We start from the raw sequence: 23,322 nt of genomic DNA, 5'->3' as shown, positions 1-23,322 counted from the left end.
TAATAGCTAATTAGCAATGTCTCCTCTATGTAAATCGTTAATCGAAATAGGCAAATATTCGATTCTGATTGTTCAATCAGAGGTTTCAAATTACAATAATTGTCTCAGATTGAAACATTCAAAGAAAAGTAATTTATTTTCAAACTCAAGCGATACAGTGATAGTAGGAATCTCTGCTAACTTAACACGTCTATGAATAAGTGAATGACTGTAAAGTGACCCCCTGTTAATCCGGACTTAACTGTTCCTCGTGAACTCGCACGATCAGTTACTATTGTCCAGCTTAACGAAACGTCGATAAAACGTTAGATCATTTGTGAATGTGACAATCCTGAAAGCAATCTTTCTGAACGCAGAATTTTCAGGCAAACGAAAACTACCACCACTACTACTATTTCTACTACTACTACTACTACTACTACTACTACTACTACTACTACTACTACTACTACTACTACAAGTACTTCTACTTCTACCACTATTACTACTACTACTACTACTACCATTACTACCTCTTACTACTACAACCTCTTACTACTACTACTACTACTACTACTACTTATTCTTCTTCTACTACTACTACTACTACTACTACTACTACTACTACTACTACTACTACTACTACTTCTTCTACTACTACTACTTCTACTACTACAAGCACTTCTACTACTACTACTTCTACTACTATTACTTCTACTACTAGTACTGCTACTACTACTACTACAACTACTTCTACTACTACTACTTCTACAACTACATGTAAAGGAATAAATTAAACGATATTTTTCGACTTCAAGTTCAAGGTTTATTTCCCATATGTCATACATATTCAATAAGTTTACAGTTAAATATAATCCATTTGCCTTTGATTGTTAGTGAAGTATATTCGATGGTCAATCTCGATGTGTAGCATTTCATTCATCAATCGACACACTTCAGTTACTGCAGCAACATCCGGCTACTCTCCGTTCACAGATGAAATATAGCTCAGCATCACATTCTAAATCATTCCACCGATACCCACAGCGTTTCCAGAGCATCAGGCAATGATGGGGTTTGTCACCTCCATCGTTGTTAGGTTGTTCAGGACACCAGTTGGTGTAGTTCAGGGGAACGCCCCCCTCCCACCTAAACTCCCCCTCTGTGATGCAATCAGTGGCACCCAACCAGAATTCTGTGGAAAGAGAGTGCTATACGTAGTGTTGTAGTGTCACACAATCTAATATGCACACTTCTGAACGGAATCGAACGAAACGAAAGACTTTGCAAGAAAGTTAATCGAGAGGAAAATGTTGCACTCTTAATCAAAAAGCGTGACATAACGTCAGATGCGTGGTTTTCGTTTGTTTCTTGTTTTACGCCGCACTCAGCAATATTCCAGCAATATGACGGCGTTCTGTAAATAATCGAGTCTGGATCAGACAATCCAGTGATTGACATCATGAGCATCGATCTGCGTAATTTGGATACAATGACATGCATAAACCAAGCCAGTGAACATGACCACCCGATCCTTTCAGTCGCCTCTTACGCCTTTTACAGCAAGCATGGGTTGCTGAAGACCGATAATACCCCGGATCTTCAATCGCATATGTGAGGGTTGCCTGAAGGGACCAACCATACCAAAGGCGGAATCTCTGTGAGTATAGGGTAAACAGCTCAAGGTCGTAACTGTGTCTTTTCCCAGGTGAGTATATGCGAAGACAAGCACAAGGTGGTAACTGTGTTGTCCAAGGTGTGTATATACGAAGACAAACACAAGGTGGTAACTGTGTTGTCCCAGGTGAGTATATACGAAGACAAGCACAAGGTGGTAACTGTGTTGTCCCGGGTGAGTATATACGAAGACAAGCACAAGGTGGTAACTGTGTTGTCCCAGGTGAGTATATACGAAGACAAGCACAAGGTGGTAACTGTGTTGTCCCAGGTGAGTATATACGAAGACAAGCACAAGGTGGTAACTGTGTCTTTTCCCAGGTGAGTATATGCGAAGACAAGCACAAGGTGGTAACTGTGTTGTCCAAGGTGTGTATATACGAAGACAAACACAAGGTGGTAACTGTGTTGTCCCAGGTGAGTATATACGAAGACAAGCACAAGGTGGTAACTGTGTTGTCCCGGGTGAGTATATACGAAGACAAGCACAAGGTGGTAACTGTGTTGTCCCAGGTGAGTATATACGAAGACAAGCACAAGGTGGTAACTGTGTTGTCCCAGGTGAGTATATACGAAGACAAGCACAAGGTGGTAACTGTGTTGTCCCTGGTGAGTATATACGAAGACAAGCACAAGGAGGTAACTGTGTTGTCCCGGGTGAGTATATACGAAGACAATCACAAGGTGATAACTGTGTTGTCCCAGGTGAGTATATACGAAGACAAGCACAAGGTGGAAACTGTGTTGTCCCAGGTGAGTATATACGAAGACAAGCACAAGGTGGTAAGCGTGTTGTCCCAGGTGAGTATATACGAAGACAAGCACAAGGTGATAACTGTGTTGTCCCAGGTGAGTATATACGAAGACAAGCACAAGGTGATAACTGTGTTGTTCAAGGTGAGTATATACGAAGACAAGCACAAGGTGGTAACTGTGTTGTCCCAGGTGAGTATATACGAAGACAAGCACAAGGTGGTAACTGTGTTGTCCCAGGTGAGTATATACGAAGACAAGCACAAGGTGATAACTGTGTTGTCCCAGGTGAGTATATACGAAGACAAGCTCACGGTGGTAACTGTGTTGTCCCGGGTGAGTATATACGAAGACAAGCACACGGTGGAAACTGTGTTGTCCTGGGTGAGTATATACGAAGACAAGCACAAGGTGGAAACTGTGTTGTCCCGGGTGAGTATATACGAAGACAAGCACAAGGTGGTAACTGTGTTGTCCCGGGTGAGTATATACGAAGACAAGCACAAGGTGATAACTGTGTTGTTCAAGGTGAGTATATACGAAGACAAGCACAAGGTGGTAACTGTGTTGTCCCAGGTGAGTATATACGAAGACAAGCACAAGGAGGTAACTGTGTTGTTCCAGGTGAGTATATACGAAGACAAGCACAAGGTGGTAACTGTGTTGTCCCAGGTGAGTATATACGAAGACAAGCACAAGGTGGTAACTGTGTTGTCCCTGGTGAGTATATACGAAGACAAGCACAAGGAGGTAACTGTGTTGTCCCGAGTGAGTATATACGAAGACAATCACAAGGTGATAACTGTGTTGTCCCAGGTGAGTATATACGAAGACAAGCACAAGGTGGAAACTGTGTTGTCCCAGGTGAGTATATACGAAGACAAGCACAAGGTGGTAAGCGTGTTGTCCCAGGTGAGTATATACGAAGACAAGCACAAGGTGATAACTGTGTTGTCCCAGGTGAGTATATACGAAGACAAGCACAAGGTGATAACTGTGTTGTTCAAGGTGAGTATATACGAAGACAAGCAAAAGGTGATAATTGTGTTGTTCAAGGTGAGTATATACGAAGACAAGCACAAGGTGGTAACTGTGTTGTCCCAGGTGAGTATATACGAAGACAAGCACAAGGAGGTAACTGTGTTGTCCCAGGTGAGTATATACGAAGACAAGCACAAGGTGGTAACTGTGTTGTTCCAGGTGAGTATATACGAAGACAAGCACAAGGTGGTAACTGTGTTGTCCCTGGTGAGTATATACGAAGACAAGCACAAGGTGGTAACTGTGTTGTCCCAGGTGAGTATATACGAAGACAAGCACAAGGAGGTAACTGAGTTGTCCCAGGTGAGTATATACGAAGACAAGCACAAGGTGGTAACTGTGTTGTCCCAGGTGAGTATATACGAAGACAAGCACAAGGTGATAACTGTGTTGTCCCAGGGGAGTATATACGAAGACAAGCTCACGGTGGTAACTGTGTTGTCCCGGGTGAGTATATACGAAGACAAGCACACGGTGGAAACTGTGTTGTCCTGGGTGAGTATATACGAAGACAAGCACAAGGTGGAAACTGTGTTGTCCCGGGTGAGTATATACGAAGACAAGCACAAGGTGGTAACTGTGTTGTCCCGGGTGAGTATATACGAAGACAAGCACAAGGTGATAACTGTGTTGTTCAAGGTGAGTATATACGAAGACAAGCACAAGGTGGTAACTGTGTTGTCCCAGGTGAGTATATACGAAGACAAGCACAAGGAGGTAACTGTGTTGTTCCAGGTGAGTATATACGAAGACAAGCTCAAGGTGGTAACTGTGTTGTCCCAGGTGAGTATATACGAAGACAAGCACAAGGAGGTAACTGTGTTGTCCCAGGTGAGTATATACGAAGACAAGCACAAGGTGGTAACTGTGTTGTCCCATGTGAGTATATACGAAAACAAGCACAAGGTGGTAACTGTGTTGTCCCAGGTGGGTATATACGAAGACAAGCACAAGGTGATAACTGTGTTGTTCAAGGTGAGTATATACGAAGACAAGCACAAGGTGGTAACTGTGTTGTCCCAGGTGAGTATATACGAAGACAAGCACAAGGTGATAACTGTGTTGTCCCAGGGGAGTATATACGAAGGCAAACACAAGGTGACGATGCCGGGGAAGGGTGTTGTTCAATGTGAATATCGGCTTTGGAGGAATAGAACAAGGTGGGAAGAGTGTTGTTCAAGGTGAATATCGGCTTTGGAGGAATAGCACAAGGCGGGAACTCGGGGGAAGAGTGTTGTTCAAGGTGAATATCGGCTTTGGAGGGATAGCTGCCCTGGGTGAGTATAGGATTATGGTTATGATAAATACACATTGTCTTACAACTGCATTTGAAGACAAATTCACATCTCACCTCTTCCAATTTGCTTTGCCTTGTGTGTGACGAAGTCGTCCTCTTCTTTGCTTGTTATCCTGACAAGGTGGCTTCGGAAGAACTGACAGTAGCTCTTACAAGAGAACATTTAGGAACATTATTAGCAGTGTTCACATAATCGAGGAATTTCGACCTCCTATGGGGGTAAAACATAGATAATAAGGTAAGAGTCCATAAGAGAGGAGACCTTTTTAACATTTATGCCTTGTGATGGACGAGTACATTCAAGCAAAACATGATTGGCTGTGATCTCTCATCACATCGTATACTCATCTGAAGGTCATAGGTTTTCAACACAATGTTATGTGTATATCTGATATTGCCAAAAAGATGTACAATGGCGTCTTGACATTTCGAAAATTCATGTAGTCTGTTGACACCTACTTTGGTATCCCATATCGTTACAGAACAAATGAGGTGAGGTGAGGTGAGGTGAGGTGAGGTGAGGTGAGGTGAGCATATCGTTTTATAACACATGGTGTTCTAGTAACTTGTGTTGTCACAGATTTGCTTAGAGCTTCTATCCAGCTTAGTGATCTGAACACGACTGTTCACTGGTGATGTGATGTGATGCGAGGCGAGGCGAGGCAAGGCGATGTTATGTGATGTGATGTGATGTGATGTGATGTGATGTGATGTGATGTGATGTGATGTGATGTGATGTGATGTGATGTGATGTGATGTGATGTGATGTGATGTGATGTGATGTGATGTGAGGTGAGGTGAGGTGGGGTGGGGTGGGGTGGGGTGGGGTGATGTGATGTGATGTGATGTGAGGTGATGTGATGTGATGTGATGTGAGGTGAGGTGAGGTGAGGTGAGGTGAGGTGAGGTGAGGTGAGGTGAGGTGAGGTGATGTGATGTGAGGTGACGTGAGTGATGTGATGTGATGTGATGTGATGTGATGTGATGTGATGTGATGTGATGTGATGTGATGTGACGTGTTATGACGTGATGTTATGTGAGGTGATGTGATGTGAGGTGAGGTGAGGTGAGGTGAGGTGAGGTGAGGTGAGGTGAGGTGAGGTGAGGTGAGGTGAGGTGAGGTGATGTGATGTGATGTGATGTGAGGTGATGTGATGTGATGCGAGGCGAGGCGAGGCGAGGCGAGGCGAGGCGAGGCGAGGCGAGGCGAGGCGATGCGAGGCGATGCGATGCGAGGCGAGGCAAGGCGATGTTATGTGAGGTGAGGTGATGTGATGTGATGTGATGTGATGTGATGTGATGTGAGGTGAGGTGAGGTGAGGTGAGGTGAGGTGAGGTGAGGTGAGGTGAGGTGAGGCGAGGCGAGGCGAGGCGAGGCAAGGCGATGTTATGTGAGGTGAGGTGATGTGATGTGATGTGATGTGATGTGAGGTGAGGTGATGTGAGGTGAGGAGATGTGAGGTGAGGTGAGGTGATGTGATGTGATGTGATGTGATGTGATGTGATGTGATGTGATGTGATGTGAGGTGAGGTGAGGTGAGGTGAGGTGAGGTGAGGTGAGGTGAGGTGATGTGATGTGATGTGAGGTGAGGTGAGGTGATGTGATGTGATGTGATGTGATGTGATGTGATGTGATGTGATGTGATGTGATGTGAGGTGAGGTGATGTGAGGTGAGGTGAGGTGAGGTGAGGTGAGGTGAGGTGAGGTGAGGCGAGGCGAGGCGAGGCGAGGCAAGGCGATGTTATGTGAGGTGAGGTGATGTGATGTGATGTGATGTGATGTGAGGTGAGGTGATGTGAGGTGAGGAGATGTGAGGTGAGGTGAGGTGATGTGATGTGATGTGATGTGATGTGATGTGATGTGATGTGATGTGAGGTGAGGTGAGGTGAGGTGAGGTGAGGTGAGGTGAGGTGAGGTGATGTGAGGTGAGGTGAGGTGAGGTGATGTGATGTGATGTGAGGTGAGGTGATGTGATGTGATGTGATGTGATGTGAGGTGAGGTGATGTGAGGTGAGGTGAGGTGATGTGAGGTGAGGTGAGGTGAGGTGAGGTGAGGTGAGGTGAGGTGAGGTGAGGTGAGAAGTGTGAAGTTCCAATCCTGAGTGATGTACTTACTCTTGCCTCAGGAAATGATCCTCCCACGTTAGAGAACCAATAGCAAGAATTCCCGTACTGTGCAAAACCCGTAGGACATTTGGAAGTATCTGCAGCACAGAACAGCAAACACGTTACTCAGTGAATGAGTGAATGAGTGAGTATGTTTTACGCCGCTTTTAGCAATATTCCAGCAATATCACGGCGGGGGACACCAAAAATGGGCTTCACACAATGTACCCATGTCGGGAATCGAAACCGGGTCTTCGGCGTGACGGGCGAACGCTTTAACCAGTAGGCTACCCGACCGCCCCCTCAATGAATGAAATGTTTGTATAATGCCTTGCACGTTTCATGTAGCTAAAGTAAACGAACACACTTATAACGAACTGACCTATGTAACGAACGTATTTTTAGTCCCGGCCATTTGTTGTAATTATGTTGTAGATATGATTATAACGAACTACGGTTAATACGAACTAAAATTAGTGGTCCCTTTGAGTTCGTTATAACCGTAGTCTACTGTATTTCCATTTGACGGAGATGTTGAGAAAGTGAGTAAACGTTGTTTTGCGTCACAGTCAGAAATACATTTATGACGCTGTGAGACTAATCCGGGTGTGAACCAGACAAAACTGTCCACACCGTGGGTGTTTGGCTTTGGTTGGTTTGTTCGCTTGTTGCTGTTTAACGCCGCACTCAGCAATATTCCAACTATATGACGGCGGTCTGTAAATAATCGAATCTGGATCAGACAATCCAGTGAGCATCGATAATATCATGAGCATCGATCCACGCAATTGGGATCGATGGCATGCATCAACCAAGTCAGCGAGCCTGACCACCCGATGCTGTTAGTCGCCTTTTACGACAAGCATAGTCGCCTTTTACTTGCACGCACACACACACGCACACGCACGCATGCACGCACGCACGCACACACACGAACATACACACACACACACACGAATACACACACACACACACACACACACACACACACACACACACACACACACACACACACACACTTTCAGAATATCCACTGGTAAAATGAAGAATCAATATGGGGTAGTTAAAGCCAATGGATAAAATCGGAATTCTTTGGGGTCGTTTATAAATAAATATGCAAATACAAAACGTCACGTAGGTCCAACTTCAGTGTTTACAAACTGTATCGACTGTCGTGTGAAAATATAGTATCGGGGATCTGGACAAGTTACTGGGATAATTGTGACCACAATCAGAAAAATAGCCTAAGATAAAGAAAATCCATTTCTAACATGGACGTAGCTAAGACCGTTTAGGAATAGTATGAGTGAGTGAGTGAGTTTGGTTTTACGCCGCTTTGAGCAATATTCCAGCAATATCACGGCGGGGTACACCACAAATGGGCTTCACACAATGTACCCATGTCGGGAATCGAACCCGGGTCTTCGGCGTGACGAGCGAAAGCTTTAACCAGTAGGCTACCTGACCGCTCCTTTTACGAAAAGTGTGAGCAAACCACGGACGCAAGTGGAATCATTTCCAATTATCTGTGCTCAAACGCCTCGCTTGGTGTCAGTTAATTTTAGGCGAAATTTTACCTTGTTTCATTGTATCGCAGTTTGAGACATTTCATAGTATTCCGTCACGTTGTGATGGCAGACTCTAACAAACGTGACTAGAGTAGCTTCCCTTTGATTGGCGTACCGATGGATTGATTGATAACGTTGCAACAATTATGTGTGGGCAATGTGGGCAATTCTAACTACTGAACCAAATTAAAAACTTCACAATCCTACAATTTTATCATCTTGACCAGTTATCACTGTGGGCACTTTTTGTGTATTTAAACAGTAATGGCCACGTATTGTCTTCAGATAAAACCTGTTTGTGTGCAGGTGAATCGATCAAAATCATGTGCACAGCACTATAGTGGCAAAAGTGGCTTTTCACGTGCAACTGGTCACGTGGCCATAATACCGCACGTGTTTTCAGCCATACTTGTAAGCAGTCATTAACAAAAAAAGAAAAACAAAAGTCTTTACGGCCATTTTTCATGCCACGCCTTTCAAATGTGCAACGTGAACGTGCCATCTGCATGTTGCAGGCGGGAACGTCCGTAGCTGAAGTCGCAAGGACGATGGGTTGTAGTCGACGGACTGTTTATGATTTACAGACGCGTCTACAGCAAACGGGTACCACGGCTGATCGCCCTCGGCCAGGTCGACCACGTGTGACGTCACATGCAGAGGATCGTGAGATTGTCTTACGTCACCTCCGTAACCGATTTTTGACGGCAATATCAACCAGAAATGAACTGTTTAGGGGTAGACTGAGTGCGCAAACTGTTCGAAACCGTCTGAGAACTGCTCACCTTCAAGGACAACGGCCATACTGCGGGCCGATTCTGACTCAATTACACAGACGTCAACGTCAATTGTGGGCACAGCGACACTTACGATGGACTCAGAGGAATTCGATTTGCTGATGGTAGGGCGAGGGCGTGCAGGCGCCGTCATGAACGTTACGCCCAGTGTTGCGTACAGGAAGCTGACAGATGTCGAGGCGGAAGGTACTGTTTCTGAGAGATGAGTGAGTGAGTGAGTGAGTTGGGTTTAACGCCGCTTTTAACAGTATTCAAGTTATATCACGGCGTGTCAGCTTTGTGATGCAGGTCTCAGACGTTTACCGCTTCGATGAAACCCACGAGCACGGGTATGGTGATGACAAACCTAGAAACATATCTGGGGCGAACCGGGATTCGAACCCACAATCATAGGTTTCTGGCGTGCCAAAGGGACGCAACTATGCACAGCGAATCGCGGCGCCTCAGACGACTGGGCCACCCGTGGCCTCCTTAACATCAGGGAGGGAATATAAATGGTAAGAGCTGTGCTGACGGATGTCAAATTGGTCTGTGTTGTTAGGTAAGTGTCTTGAAGGCAAAAAGCCGACGGTTCAAAATTTTGAAACAAGAGCTGTATTTCATTAAAAGTATAGAGACCTCTTCAATGCCATTGTATAATGTTTTTTGGATTCATGGTGCTTCCACGGGAGATATATCAAGCGAACGTGGGGCGACAATCAACGAAGGTATGGCAGGACTCGGATCGATGTCCAAACTCTTGTCAGATGTTGTTGTTGTTTGTTGTTTAACGCCGCACCCAGCAATGTTCCAGCTATATGACGGCGGTCTGTAAATAATCGAGTTTGGACCAGACAATCCAGTGACTGATATCATGAGCATCGATCTACGCAATTGGGATCAATGACATGGATCAACCAAGTCAGCGAGCCTGACCACCCGATCCCGTTAGTCGCCTCTTATGACAAGCATAGTAACCATTTACGGCAAGCATGGGTTGCTGAAGAGCTATTTTCCCCCGGCTCTTCACGGGTCCATAATGTAATAATATGATGAAAGTATTTACCTTCAGCAACAGTTACTGATGCAAGTGAGGACAGTAAGACAGATACAAGTGCGAGCCTCATGCTGCTGGTAAATTGTGCTTCTGTCTTCGCCTCTGGTTTGTCTACTCAACAGTATACAGCGCCGCGTTTGGCTCTCGGACCCTGCATGCAGCTTTTAATTATTCCAACAAGGAAGTTCATTGGTCCATGATATGTGATCAGCCAATGAAATAAGTGCTTTTAAGCGAAATGCCGGATCTGACTGAAATTCTCCATTCTGATTGGTTAAAGAGGGACCACGCTCTACTTCCTGGAGTCGATTGCCAGTCTAGGTCCGACCGTTGTGATTACTTCCCCGTCAGACCTTGCATGTTTGTTTGTTTGTTTGTTGTTTAACGCCGTACTCAGCAATATTCCAACCATATGACGGCGGTCTGTAAATAATCGAGTCTGGACCAGACAATCCAGTTATTGACATCATGAGCATCGATCCACGCAGTTGGGATACGATGACATGTGACTTGGGTAATCGTTTACTGCTAGATTCACGAATATGGAAAGTGCGTTTTGAACTTTATTCAAAGTTGTTAGGCTGGCCTTGTTTCCCCTAAATAAACCCGTGATGATCCGGGGTAGAATAGGTCTTCAGCAACCCATGCTTGTCGTAAGAGGCGACTAGCGGAATCGGGTGGTCAGGCTCGCTGACTTGGTTGATGCATGTCATCGATCCCAATTGCATCATATGGCTGGACTATTGCTGAGTGCGACGTTAAACACCAAACAAACCAACCATTACACCAAGAATACGGTTTGGTGTGGTGTGGTGGAAAGGGTTTTATCGTATTTATTGACACACTGATATTTTCTGCAAGTTTCCCGATTACATTTACCCGACGTGTGTGACAGAGAGCACGCACGACGAAACTTAATTACGTGATTAAAGTTTAAAGGTCAAAATAAGACCATCGTGGTCCACCAATCACTAATAATTTACATCTACATGTATTCATCAAACATGCAAGGGAATGCATTTCCACTCTGTGTCAGAATGATTATTTCTATCAGCAAGGAAAACACTTCCTGCTTAGATACGCCTTTCCGTTCTTGAGTGCACTTGGTTTGCATCTTTCATCCCTGTATTTCTGAATGGTAGTCATGATTGGTTGGTTGTTTATTGTTTAACGCCGCGCCCAGCAATGTTCCAGCTATATGACGGCGGTCTTTAAATAATCGAATTTGGACCAGACAATCCAGTGATTGATATCATGAGCATCGATCCACGCAATTGGGATCAATGACATGGATCAACCAAGTCAGCGAGCCTGATCACCCGATCCCGTTACGAAAAGCATAGTAGCATTTTATGGCAAGCATGGGTTGCAGAAGACTTATTCTACCCTGGATCTTCATAAACAAAATCACAAGGAAATTTGCACATAGATCAGCTTAATGCAATATTCCAGATATATAGTCTGGAACAGACACTCCAGTGATGGATATTATGAGCAACGGTCCTCTGGAATATTGCTGAGTGCGGCGTAAAAAGTAAATTCCAATATTTCGAAATTCGAATTTAACTATTGAGGTCAAATACTCTAACGACCTTTATACTCTGTTTTGCTTCATAGTTGAGATTATTACTTTTATGTATTTACACAACACATAGGAGGATAACACTGTAAGGTAAATACCTTTTAAAAAGGCACGTGAAAATCAAGGGTAGAATAGGTCTTCAGCAACCCATGCTTGCCGTAATAGGCGAACACACGGAAACAAGTTATACTTATCTGAAACAGAGATAGGTGTCGTGTCCGAAGCAGTACTAAAAGAATATTCAACATGTGTCACCCCAAAACTTGGTACATGTTTTAATTAGGTCTTCAGCAACCCATGCTTGCCGTAAGAGGCGACTATGCTTGTGGTAAGAGGCGACAAACGGGAGCGAGTGGTCAGGCTCGATGACCTGGTTGATACATGTCATCGCATCCTAATTGCGTGGATCGATGATCATGATGTCAAACACTGGATTGTCTGGTCCAGACTCGATTATTTACACACCGCCGTCATATAGCTGGAATATTACTGAGTGTGGCGTTAAACAACAAACAAAACAAACATTGTGACAACACAATGTGAGGACACGTAACATCTCTTACTTCGAACACACATTCCAAGTAAGTCTAGGATCTCTTTTGGGAATGTCACTGCACTCCTGAACCATTCCAACCCTCTTCAATTGTCGTATTTCACTATCCACGATTTATATAATAAGGTCCGGGTTGGAATTGATCTTCAGCAACCCATGCTTGTCGTAAGAGGATAACGGGATCGGGTGGTCAGGCTCGCTGACATGGTTGCTGCATGTCATCGTATCCCAATTGTTCCCGATGTTCATGATGTCAATCACCGGATTATTTACAGACCACCGTCATACACCACAAACAACGTTTAACACGTAAAAACGTAAACATACAAGTAAGGGGAATGAAAATTCGGCAATGATGAAAACATTCTGTGAAGATTAAAGTGGAGAATGCTTTCTTGATAAACAATCGGTGATGTTACATGGAAAATAAACTACTAATATGGTACAAATAGATGTGACCAAACAAAAGGTGACTTCGGGTGAAAATGGTGACGATTTATGTTGTGCAACTCTTATATTAAAGATCGCCTCCATCGTCTAATGGATGGAGCGTTTGCTGGGAGAGCGGAAGGTCGGTGGTTCGATTCCCCGGCATCTTCATACTGAAATATATTGAAAGATGGTACTCTCCAAAGACTGGAACGCAGCAGTCCCTGTACTGTGTCTGAGTCACTATGAAGTATAGGGACATTCGGGTAGCCGAGTGGTTAAAGCGTTAGCTCGTCACGCGCCCAAGACCTGTGTTCGATTTCCGATATGGGTACAACATGTGAAGCCCATTTCTGGTTTCCCCCGCCGTGATATTGCTGGACTATTGCTAAAAGCGGCGTAAAACCATACTCACTCACTCACTCACTATGAAGTATAAATCCGGCATTGGTACGGCCAAGTACAGCAGTTGCACGAGTTGCCTCCCTTTAGCACACACACATTCTCGCTTGCCTCATTGAGTCTTACACATTAAAAAAAAAATACAATAGTTTCATTGCAGCTAAAGGGAGGCAACTCATGTCTCCTTACCTCGTTAAAAGGAGTTTTAAAGTTAAATTGTATATTAAAATGTTTTCAATTAACAAGTCGAATATAGCTCAGTCACGTTTGTTGGTTGGTTTGTTTGTTTGTTGTTTAACGCCGCACTCAGCAATACTCCAGGTATATGGCGGAGTCTGGACCAGACAATCCAGTGATTAATATCATGAGCATCGATCCACACAATTGGGATCGATGACATGCATCAACCGAGTCAGCGATCCTGACCACCCGATACCGATAGTCGCCTTTTACGGCAAGCATGGGTTGCATTGACGCCACATTTCGAGGTGACAAAACCTGTGAATATTCTGGGTCATATAAAACTTAGTTGATAAGTGATGTTTTGTTCTATTTAAACTAAAAAATATAAGGATTAACTAACATTACCATTGAGTCTTTCACGTCCAATAAAATATGTTTAAATGTGACAATCTCATTAAATCAGATCCTAGCTCTCGGTACCACTAAACAAGGATCTGAGGACGTCCCATTGCGGGTCACGCAAGGCTCCGACCAATCAGAGCGTCGCTATCCAGATCAGGAAAGTATTAGTTTGAATGTGTGTTCTAATCATGCAAGCTGGTAACGGATGACACGGGGTATTCTGAACAGTTACGGAGTGGACCACTGATTCTGTCAAAACCACAATCTCTCTCTTGCTTCAAAGGGATACTCATTTGAAACGAAAGAGACTTTCCGAGGGAAGTTCTGCCATACAATATCGGCCGTCTAATAGACATTCCAGTATTTCGTTAGTTTTCAGTTTTAATATTGTGAATCAATATTTTCTAAAGCGTAGATTGGAAAGGAAGTCGCCATAAAGCTGCCTTCTGAATGGCTAATGTCAACTTGTTGTTTGTCATTTTATTGGTCGGTCAAAGTTCGCGAAAGGTCGTTCTGGAGTGCCCTGTGATAGAGGTACTCAGATCTTTGTTCAGCAGTAGCGACAACTAAAATCTGATTTCAGTGAGCATGGGCAGAAAATCGAGATTGATTATTCTCTAGCGTTGATGTCTTACATTTACATTATACTGTCTGTGTGCACACTGTAGGTCTTCAGCAACCCATTCTTGCCGTAAAATGCGGCTATGCTTGTCCTAAGAGGCGACTAACGGATCGGGTGGTTAGGCTTGCTGACTTTGTCGATGCATATCATCGTATCCAAATCGCTTGAATTGATGCTCATGATGTCAATCACTGCAAAGTCTGGTCCAGACTCGATTATTTACCGACCGCCGTCATATAGCTGGAATATTGCTGAGAGCGACGTTAAACCAAAACCAAACACTCTTTGTGTGACAAAAACATCTAATTCAAAATGATTCATATCATATCTAACTCAAATATCGTTACAATATACCGTCTACATAGTCGGGTGATACCATTTCTTCCGCATTGCTTGCAATATTGTCCCTCCAACATCTCTTCAGTTACCGTTACAAGTGCCACACCTGATGTCATAAGTTGTTCATATGTATTCAACAAGTTCGTCTTTTTCTGTATTTCAAAATTAATCTGAGTGCCAAACATTGTGACAGACCGGTGAAGTTCCGGGGTAGAATAAGTCTTCAGCAACCCATGCATTCCATAAAGGCGACTGTGCTTGTTGTAAAAGGCGACTAACGGGATCGGGTGGTCAGGCTCGCTGACTTGGTTGATGCATGTCATCGTATTCCATTTGCGTGGATTGATATCACCTCATATCAGTCACTTGATCGTCTGGTCTAAACTCGATTATGTACCGAGCGCCGTTATACAGCTAGAATATTGCTGAGTGCGGCTTTAAACAAACAAACAAACAAACAAACCATCAGAACAAGGCACAGGTGTGGACCAGATGTGCACCTAAATCAGCATAGTATGCAACCAGTGCGATATACATGTTGTTACTTATGCTAAAAGGACACATTTGGTATAATTTGAAAATAAGTTCTCTTTATGTGTCGTCTTTCTTCCAATCGATTTTTTTCAAATGGAATCGGATTGATAATCCTTTCGTCTAACGTCCTTAATAATATGCAGATATAACAAAACTACTTCGGTAATAGTAAGCGGAATTCATTCACGCTATCACTCATTACATTTAAGCCATCACGATGTACAAATTCGACTGTTTGTAAATAATTGTATTCGACATTTTATTTATGTCACGTTGCCCGACAATTCGTGTAGAAACGTGGACACTTATGTTCGTATTTTCTCGTCTTATTGAGAAGTATTCAGTACTAAGCTTATGTGTGGATAACTAATAAAGAATCTGTGGAGATCCGGCTTAGGATTCAGCAACAAACCACGTTTGACGTCAGGGAGGGATCGGAAGGACAGACTCACTGATTTGGTTGATGCATGTCACGTATCCCAGTTGCGAACATGATTCAATTACTCGATTATTACAAACCGCCGTCATGTCACTGAAATAGTGCTGAGCGCGTTGTTAATCTATCATTCAATCATTTCATCAATAAGAATTGACAAAAAGGACATATATATATATTGCATTTTTAGCAATAATCCAGCAATATCAGGATACTAGAAATGGGCTTCACACATTCTACTCATGTGTTGGTACGAACTCGAGTCCTCGACGTGACAAGAAAACGCTTTAACCACTAGGCTACCCAAACGCCCAAAGAATCCCATGAAGATTAAGTGTTCATGTTCGTAGAAGCCGACCATATTAAAATGCCTTTTCTGGCTTATACTGTGCCACGGTACCCCTCGTTGTATCGTTGCTCATACTATCAACCACTAGTTTGCCTGCCCAAGTTATCTACAGACTCATCAAGTCAAACAACTCCATCACTCACTCAGAATGATTGAGGGAAAATTCAGTGGAGGGGCAGATCATATAAAAACAAAGCCAAGTGCTCAGATAATCCCTTCTTCTCCACAAAGAATTCACAATTTATTTTGAATTCAGAATTTATTTATTGGAAATCTACATTGAAGATGAGCCACTTCTCACGGTATCGAGCAAGTCCCTACTTTCCTAAACATCTTCTGACACAAGTATTTGCTGATGGTACAGTGATTGTATTCCAAGACTATCCAATGACATCGACCATTTGGTCTTAACCATCATATGTTTGAGTGACTGAACAAGTTGCATGTTGAGTTCAACAGATGAAGTGTTGACAACTGGTTGGTTGGTTGGTTTGTTGCTTAACGCCGCACTCGGCAATATTCCAGCTATATAAGTCACGTGACAAACAAGTGCCCCTGAATGTTGTTAGAAATAGTAAAGAAATAGCTCTTCATAATGTTTCTAATTGTGAAAAAACAACATCGTTTTCAGAAAGCAATTGGTTTGAAACATTAGTTTATTGTTTATTGTGGTAAATATGACAACATTTTAAATTTAGAGAATGCATACTTTTTTGCGTTATCTAGTGGCTTTATTGAAATCCGACACTGGATACTTATTGTAATTCATGAGTTATGAAGTTGCCAGAAGCTCTGCTCATGTCTGTTGTCCGGGACTGGTGTATTCTTGTAATTAGTGAGGACAACAGCAGCAAGCACTTGCAACAGATACCCGATGATGTGCTGCACGTTTGTGTCGCCTGGGTGGAGCTGTAATAATCAAATTATGTCTATGAAGTTTAACGTAAGGTGCAATATGTATGAGATGTCTGATTGTCCCAGCTCAAATGAATACTAGAAATTTAGATAGGCGTGAGAATACAACAAAAGTAAAGTAGACAAAACCACTGTCAGTGTCACTCTATAAACAATCCACACAAATACTTACCTCATTCCATTAACAAGTACTTTTCATTGACTAAGGCCACAGATGGTGCACATTTTAGACATTGTTTTGTAGAGGAATCGCCAGTAAATATCAATGGCATATTAGAAAACAGGTGTTCAACAGAGCGCCAAAACGAGCTCCCGTGTTATACCAATTTAAAGAACGAATGAATAGCTCTGGTAACTGACGAACGAATGCTTAATAACAACGGTATGACATAGGAGCGAGTTTAGTAATGTATTTATTACTTGCCGCTTATAACTTTTTCAAATCTAATTTGATCGAACTATTGGAATTCCCGCCATAAACTACGTGAAGCGTAAGAATACAACAAATCTGGCGTCGTGAGTAAAAGGAAGACATTGTTGGCTGGTTGGTTGGTTGGTTGTTGTTTAACACCGCACTCATCAATATTCCAGCTATATGACGGCGGTCTGTAAATAATCGAGTCTGGACCAGACAATTCAGTGATTGACAACATGAGCATCGATCCACGCAATTGGGATAAGATGACATGCATCAACCAAGAGCGCGAGCCTGACCACCCGATCCCGTTAGTCGCCTCTTACGACAAGCATAGTCGCCTTTTACGGCAAGCATGGGTTGCTGAAAACCAAGACATTGACGCGATCCACAGCATAATCCAATTTAGTTTTTACAGAATAATACAATGAGGGAGTTAGTATGGTTTTACGCCGGTTTTAGCAATATTTCAGCGATATCACGGGGGTATTGGTGGGCACACCGGATATGGGCTTCACACATTGTACCCATGAGGGGAATCCAAACCCTGATCGTCGCCCTGTCGAGCGAACACCCACGTTGTGATGTAATCTTTGAAATTCTTTTGCAAGCTACACCAGCGAGACAATGCCCTAGCAACAGGGTTCATGCCATCGAGTTTTGAGTGATCTATCACTGTACGCAATGTCATAGGATAAGCTCAGCGATGTTGAGAGTTTTCCTTTTTTTTCGTGGAACATGAAAGCACCAGCTTATTGATAGTTAAAAAGTGGTATCTTAAACGGGCGAGTAATAAACGGAAACACCACTCGGACAATGTCTTACACAAAATATGTATTTACAATTTAGAGTTTCACACAACCAATGATGTAAGCCAATACATACCTGTGAGGTCAACGGTGCCTGTGTGCACGAGACCGACGTAGTAGACGTCGTGGAAGCGGCAGAAGCTGTCGATCTCATCTCCAAGGAGCTCCTTCACAGCCCACGGCTCAATGGGGCAAACATTGTCCACGTCGATCCAATCTTCAGCGAGCTGGCCTACAGTTGCATTGTGCTTAAGGAGTAAATGAGAAAAGAATAACTTTTTTCTAAACGTTTCAGTTCAGGACTAAGACAGCTGTGGAGACAAGAATAAGAACAAATGTGAACTATACTCTTTAACGAAAGTAGGGGATCACGAAATCTGAATAATCCATTGTCAGGAGAAGATGAGATTTGAAAAATGACTACTAAAAACAAAAGCCCCTGCACATCAGAAACATTGCACATGGACCATGTACGGAGGTAGGTAGTCATGCGTCGTTTTGATATTTCAGGGAAAGGTCGTCATATCGCTCTGGAGCCATTAGTATTTTCGATTTTAATTATCCACAGTAACAGGAAAGCGCTCTACTGTTGCTATAATGAAGCATTTGTGATCAGACTGACAACAACCAATCAAACGCCAGGCCACTGACCTTTCATTTGTTTGCATGCTTGGCGACCATGTGTTGTACGTTGAGAAATATAAGTGAACGAGTGAGTGAGTGAGAATGATTTTACGCCGCTTTTAGCAATATTCCAGCTATATCGAGTAATATAAGAAACTTGGTCCTTCCCCTTATCTTATCCACCTAATACAGCCTTGTTACCTGGCCCGTGAAGATCCGGGATAGAATACTGATCTTCAGCAACCCATGCTTGCCGTAAAAGGCGACTATGCTTGTCGTAAGAGTCGACTAACGGGATCGAGTGGTCAGGCTCACCGACTTGGTTGATGCATGTCATCGATCCCAATTACGTGGATCAATGCACGTGATATTAATCACTGGATTGTCTGGTCCAGACTTGATTATTTACAGACCGCCGTCATATGGCTGGAATATTGCTGAGTGCGGCGTTAAACAACAAACCAACCAACAACCCTTGCTTCCTCTTTGTATTTCTGTAATCATCTGTTATTTTCGAATATACCCTACGTGTTTCGGAGGGTATAATACATACAAAGAAGCAAATATAATTATTTGAAATAGTATTGAAATGAAATGAAATGTTTCTAACATTTGGATATTTGTTTATGATAAAAGTCATACTAGAAATTGTTCTTTTCTTTCTTGTGAAATATTCTACAGACACGTCCCATACCTACTATGCTTTACCGCAGCAGCATACACACGGAAAACGTCTTTTGTAAGCAAATAAGTAAATGATATAGCATATCATGTTGTAAATGCCTTTCAAAGGTTTAATATAGAACTTAGTTTCTCTGACATAAATGTTATTAAATTTGAGAGTTTTTCTAACGCACAAACTACCAGTACTTGGAATAACGTATTGTACATATTACATAGGTATTAATTCAGATGGATTGACGTATATGTTGTTTATCACTTAACAGGGAATTTTCTTTGAGGCTAAGATTTTACAATGAACATTTTAAACATTCTAGGCAACACAAAGTCTTCGGGTCAGACCCCCACTAAACAGTAAATGTTTAAATATCTACAGAAAGAGTAACATCTAACATGACCTAAGCCCGATGTGCACCTGGTTGTGCTTTTAGATCATTTTTAACCTTTGAAGATATATATGCAACTATACGGAATGAAGGTCTTCCTCAAATGTGTCGTGTTGGAGAGTGGTGTAATAACACATATTTCAACATAATTGAACTGGAATATTTTCCGAGAATTAAAAAAGATCAAGCAAAACATTTGAGGTTTTGAGAATCTACATGGTATTAATTCCACTCGTCCCCAAATACTTCCTCTTAATAAAATGGGCAATGGGGTAGCAATGGCAATGGGTACAATGTGTGAATCCCATTGCTGTTGACCCCTCCGTGATATTGCTGGAATATTGCTAAAATTGGCGTAAAACCATACTCACTCACTCATTCCTGTAAATGTGACGAAAATCCTTCCTTGATTGTATTACAGATATACATAATGTTAATAATTAAGAGAAAGTTTTCGTGATACATGTGATGGATCTGGCAATATATCTCTCTTTGTACTCCTTTGAATGAAGCTCTGGAATCCGGACGGATGGACGCCGGACGTCAGGACATATGCTCAGTTAGTATTCTACTCTTTGAACAACATCTCCTAATCGTTGTTAGAAGCTGAAACAAAACTTCACGTACCTGTTCGATACCCCCTAATTTCACTTTCAACTCTTCAAAGGTTTCTTTGATATGTCTGACATAGCACTCTTTGTCCACTGGATTCCTCATGGCAACAAGTTGCTGAAATAGAATGATGTTCTATCAAGACGGACTTAAACATCGAGACAAGACCAAACGTTTTAGAGACTGAAAGCAACGATCAGCAAAATTGAGACATGCAGTCAGATGAGACACAGTGCCTGTCTTACAAATCTATCTTAGTTGACTTTGATGTTCCTGTGTATGACTGTTACCCAAGAGTTCCAAGGGGGCTATTGAGTCTCCAATGAGAGTAAGTTTTAGGTTAAGCTTATTGAAACGGGCGTTAAGGTGAACACATATTTCGACAGAAAACTGTACACCTATAGTTTAACAATTAAGAGACAAATAAAGAACAAATACCCTGGAAAACACGTGGAGGTTGGTTGTTTCCCGGAAAGAGGCAGGTGCATTCTCTGGTTTGTGGGAGTGCAGTTCAATGAATCCATCTCCGATTGCCACGTTCAACAGCATTGTCTTATCCCCGAAGGTAGCGCTGATATTTCTCCACTACAAATATAGGAATTGATTGTTGCTTAATGCCACAATTAGCGACATTCCAAATACAATTAGAAATAAATAAAAAATTAAGTATCACTGTCATAATTCAACTTTTACATTAAAAAGATTGAGATCAGAGAACTCTGTTTTAAGAATTGACTTAATTCTTTCTGAAGATTCTTGACAGGGTAAATGGTATTTTGTTTGCATTGCCCTTAATAAGGCAATGCTGTTTAACACCGCACTATGCCAGCCATTTGGCGGTGACCTGTAATTGATCGAGTCCTGACCAGAAAATCCAGTGAGGAATATTATGATCAGCGATCCACGCCATCGGAGTACATTGACACGCAATCATACAATTGCAAGTCACCGTGTCTGACCACCCATTCCATTTAGTCGCGTCTAATAACCAATATAGGTTTTGGGGACCAATCCTAACCTTCGTGGTCTAGTGGATAAAGCGTCTGCCTGGAGAGCAGATACACGTCGATATATAAGTGCAATAATCTTGAGTGCAACACATCTAACATGGCGTCCTCACGGAGGTACCGCTATTCATTTGTTTAACTTCACAGACAATGTGCAATGTCAACATCGCAACACTGAATGGCATAAATTCATTGCAGTCACTCACTCACCTCATGCGCTGCTGCGGAAGACAAAAGGAGCACAAAACCCATCAGGAACCTCTCCATTGTGGATATAATTAAGACTGAAACATGAAATTAATACAAAGCATTAAACAAGGTGTGGAAATGTATCAAGGAATAAGCTATGTGAGAGCAGGTTTTAAGGATAAGAAAGTAACTGACATTCCCTACTGAAGGAGAACCGGTACTTGAATGTTATTTCAGTGTCCAGCCACCGTCTGTAGCAAGTCGTTTTACTCATCGGTATTTATATCAAATCTGTCAGACACGTCAGTTGCAATGAACAGTCAAACATCCAATCACATTTGTTGAGAAGAGGACCACGTGATTTGCATATTATGGTCACACAACCAATCACAATCATTCAAAAGAGGAACCATTGAATGTTAAGACAGTTCTGTTGTTTGTCCGTCCCCTAAGCAGTGGCAATCATTAGTTCTACACATTTTTCTGGAGAGGTATTAACATAAGCAAGATTTGCTTGTTTACCGATCCAGATTTCTTTTTGAAATAAAAATATGTTTAAACCATATATTGCAGTGATTTGTACATGGCTTGCTCTTCGGGAGATGCTGTGAATGCTACACCACGGGGGCGGTTCATTAAATAAACGATCAAATTTCATATACCTATAATATATAAACATGCAGCACTTACCATTTTTGAATATCTCAATATCACAATATCGCATTTTGTTCGGTTCGCCGCGATTTTGTTTCTAGGTTTGCTCGTGGGTTTCAGCGAAGTGGTAAACGTCTGAGACCTGCATCACTTGGGGCTTTCGCCGTGATATCACAGGAACATTGTTACTCACCTACCATGTATAATACTGTACCATGTTCATTATTCAGTCTTGCTGAACAACGGTATAGGGTCTATACCGAAACGTCCCTGTTACTGTATGACAAAGAAGTTCTTATCCATAAAAATGTCAACTTTGTAATATGTGGATGAAACATTGCAACAATGTTTTCTATCACCTTACTTATACAGCAAAGTGACATTCATGTTTACTTGAAGGCGGGCAGGTACCCATTAAACATGCACGTTTATTCAATAAAAATGTTACATTACAGGCAAGGCTGTTTGTTTCCACTGAAAAGGTATTAAAACCACACACGTCTGAATAATGAGGTATTCTTTTAGGTAACCATCGGATGATGGTGCAAAACATTGTCCACATATGTACCCACTGTGTCAAATGTCTGGACGTAAAAAGTGCTGATGCATGCGAGACTTGTGCAGGAGAGAATGATGGTGACAATACGTTTTATGTAATGTTTGAGGTATTCTTTTTGACACGTTGAAACTACATAGGCTCGGAAAAAAAACTCTCTTTAAAGCTTTCCATGAAACATGAGACCAGACTGACAAAGACGCTTTTCAGATACAATCCTATATTTCTTTTCTATTCTATAATTCTGTTCAAAATATATCCTTGACGAGTACATGATTATTTCGGACAAAATAAGATCCTTTGTCAATACATTTCGTAACAAAGCGAATGCATATGTTCTTGCTGTGTACACTAATGTCATGCAGTTGTTAATTCGGAACAACGACCACCC

The 23,322-nt window shown here is 42.4% G+C and overlaps 2 protein-coding genes across 2 annotated transcripts; both read right to left on the bottom strand.

The window, feature by feature from the left end:
• Positions 1-935: 935 nt before the first annotated feature.
• On the bottom strand, positions 936-10,322 carry LOC139457330 (perlucin-like). The gene is made up of 4 exons (XM_071238736.1): positions 10,262-10,322; positions 6,864-6,952; positions 4,802-4,895; positions 936-1,174 (listed from the first exon to the last, which is right to left on the bottom strand). The coding sequence occupies exons 1-4, from the start codon at positions 10,320-10,322 to the stop codon at positions 936-938; spliced, it is 483 nt and encodes a 160-aa protein (XP_071094837.1).
• Positions 10,323-16,404: 6,082 nt separating this feature from the next.
• Positions 16,405-21,995, bottom strand: LOC139458383 (uncharacterized). The gene is made up of 6 exons (XM_071239793.1): positions 21,926-21,995; positions 21,743-21,816; positions 20,964-21,110; positions 20,541-20,642; positions 18,299-18,470; positions 16,405-16,992 (listed from the first exon to the last, which is right to left on the bottom strand). The coding sequence occupies exons 1-6, from the start codon at positions 21,993-21,995 to the stop codon at positions 16,916-16,918; spliced, it is 642 nt and encodes a 213-aa protein (XP_071095894.1). The 3' UTR covers positions 16,405-16,915.
• Positions 21,996-23,322: the final 1,327 nt, after the last annotated feature.

Source organism: Haliotis cracherodii, unplaced genomic scaffold (genome assembly GCF_022045235.1).
Source record: "Haliotis cracherodii isolate W230 unplaced genomic scaffold, xgHalCrac1.p SCAF_12, whole genome shotgun sequence".
Lineage (NCBI taxonomy): Eukaryota > Metazoa > Mollusca > Gastropoda > Lepetellida > Haliotidae > Haliotis > Haliotis cracherodii.
Note: the sequence above shows the minus strand (reverse complement) of the source record. Positions and strands in the feature narration are given on the sequence as shown.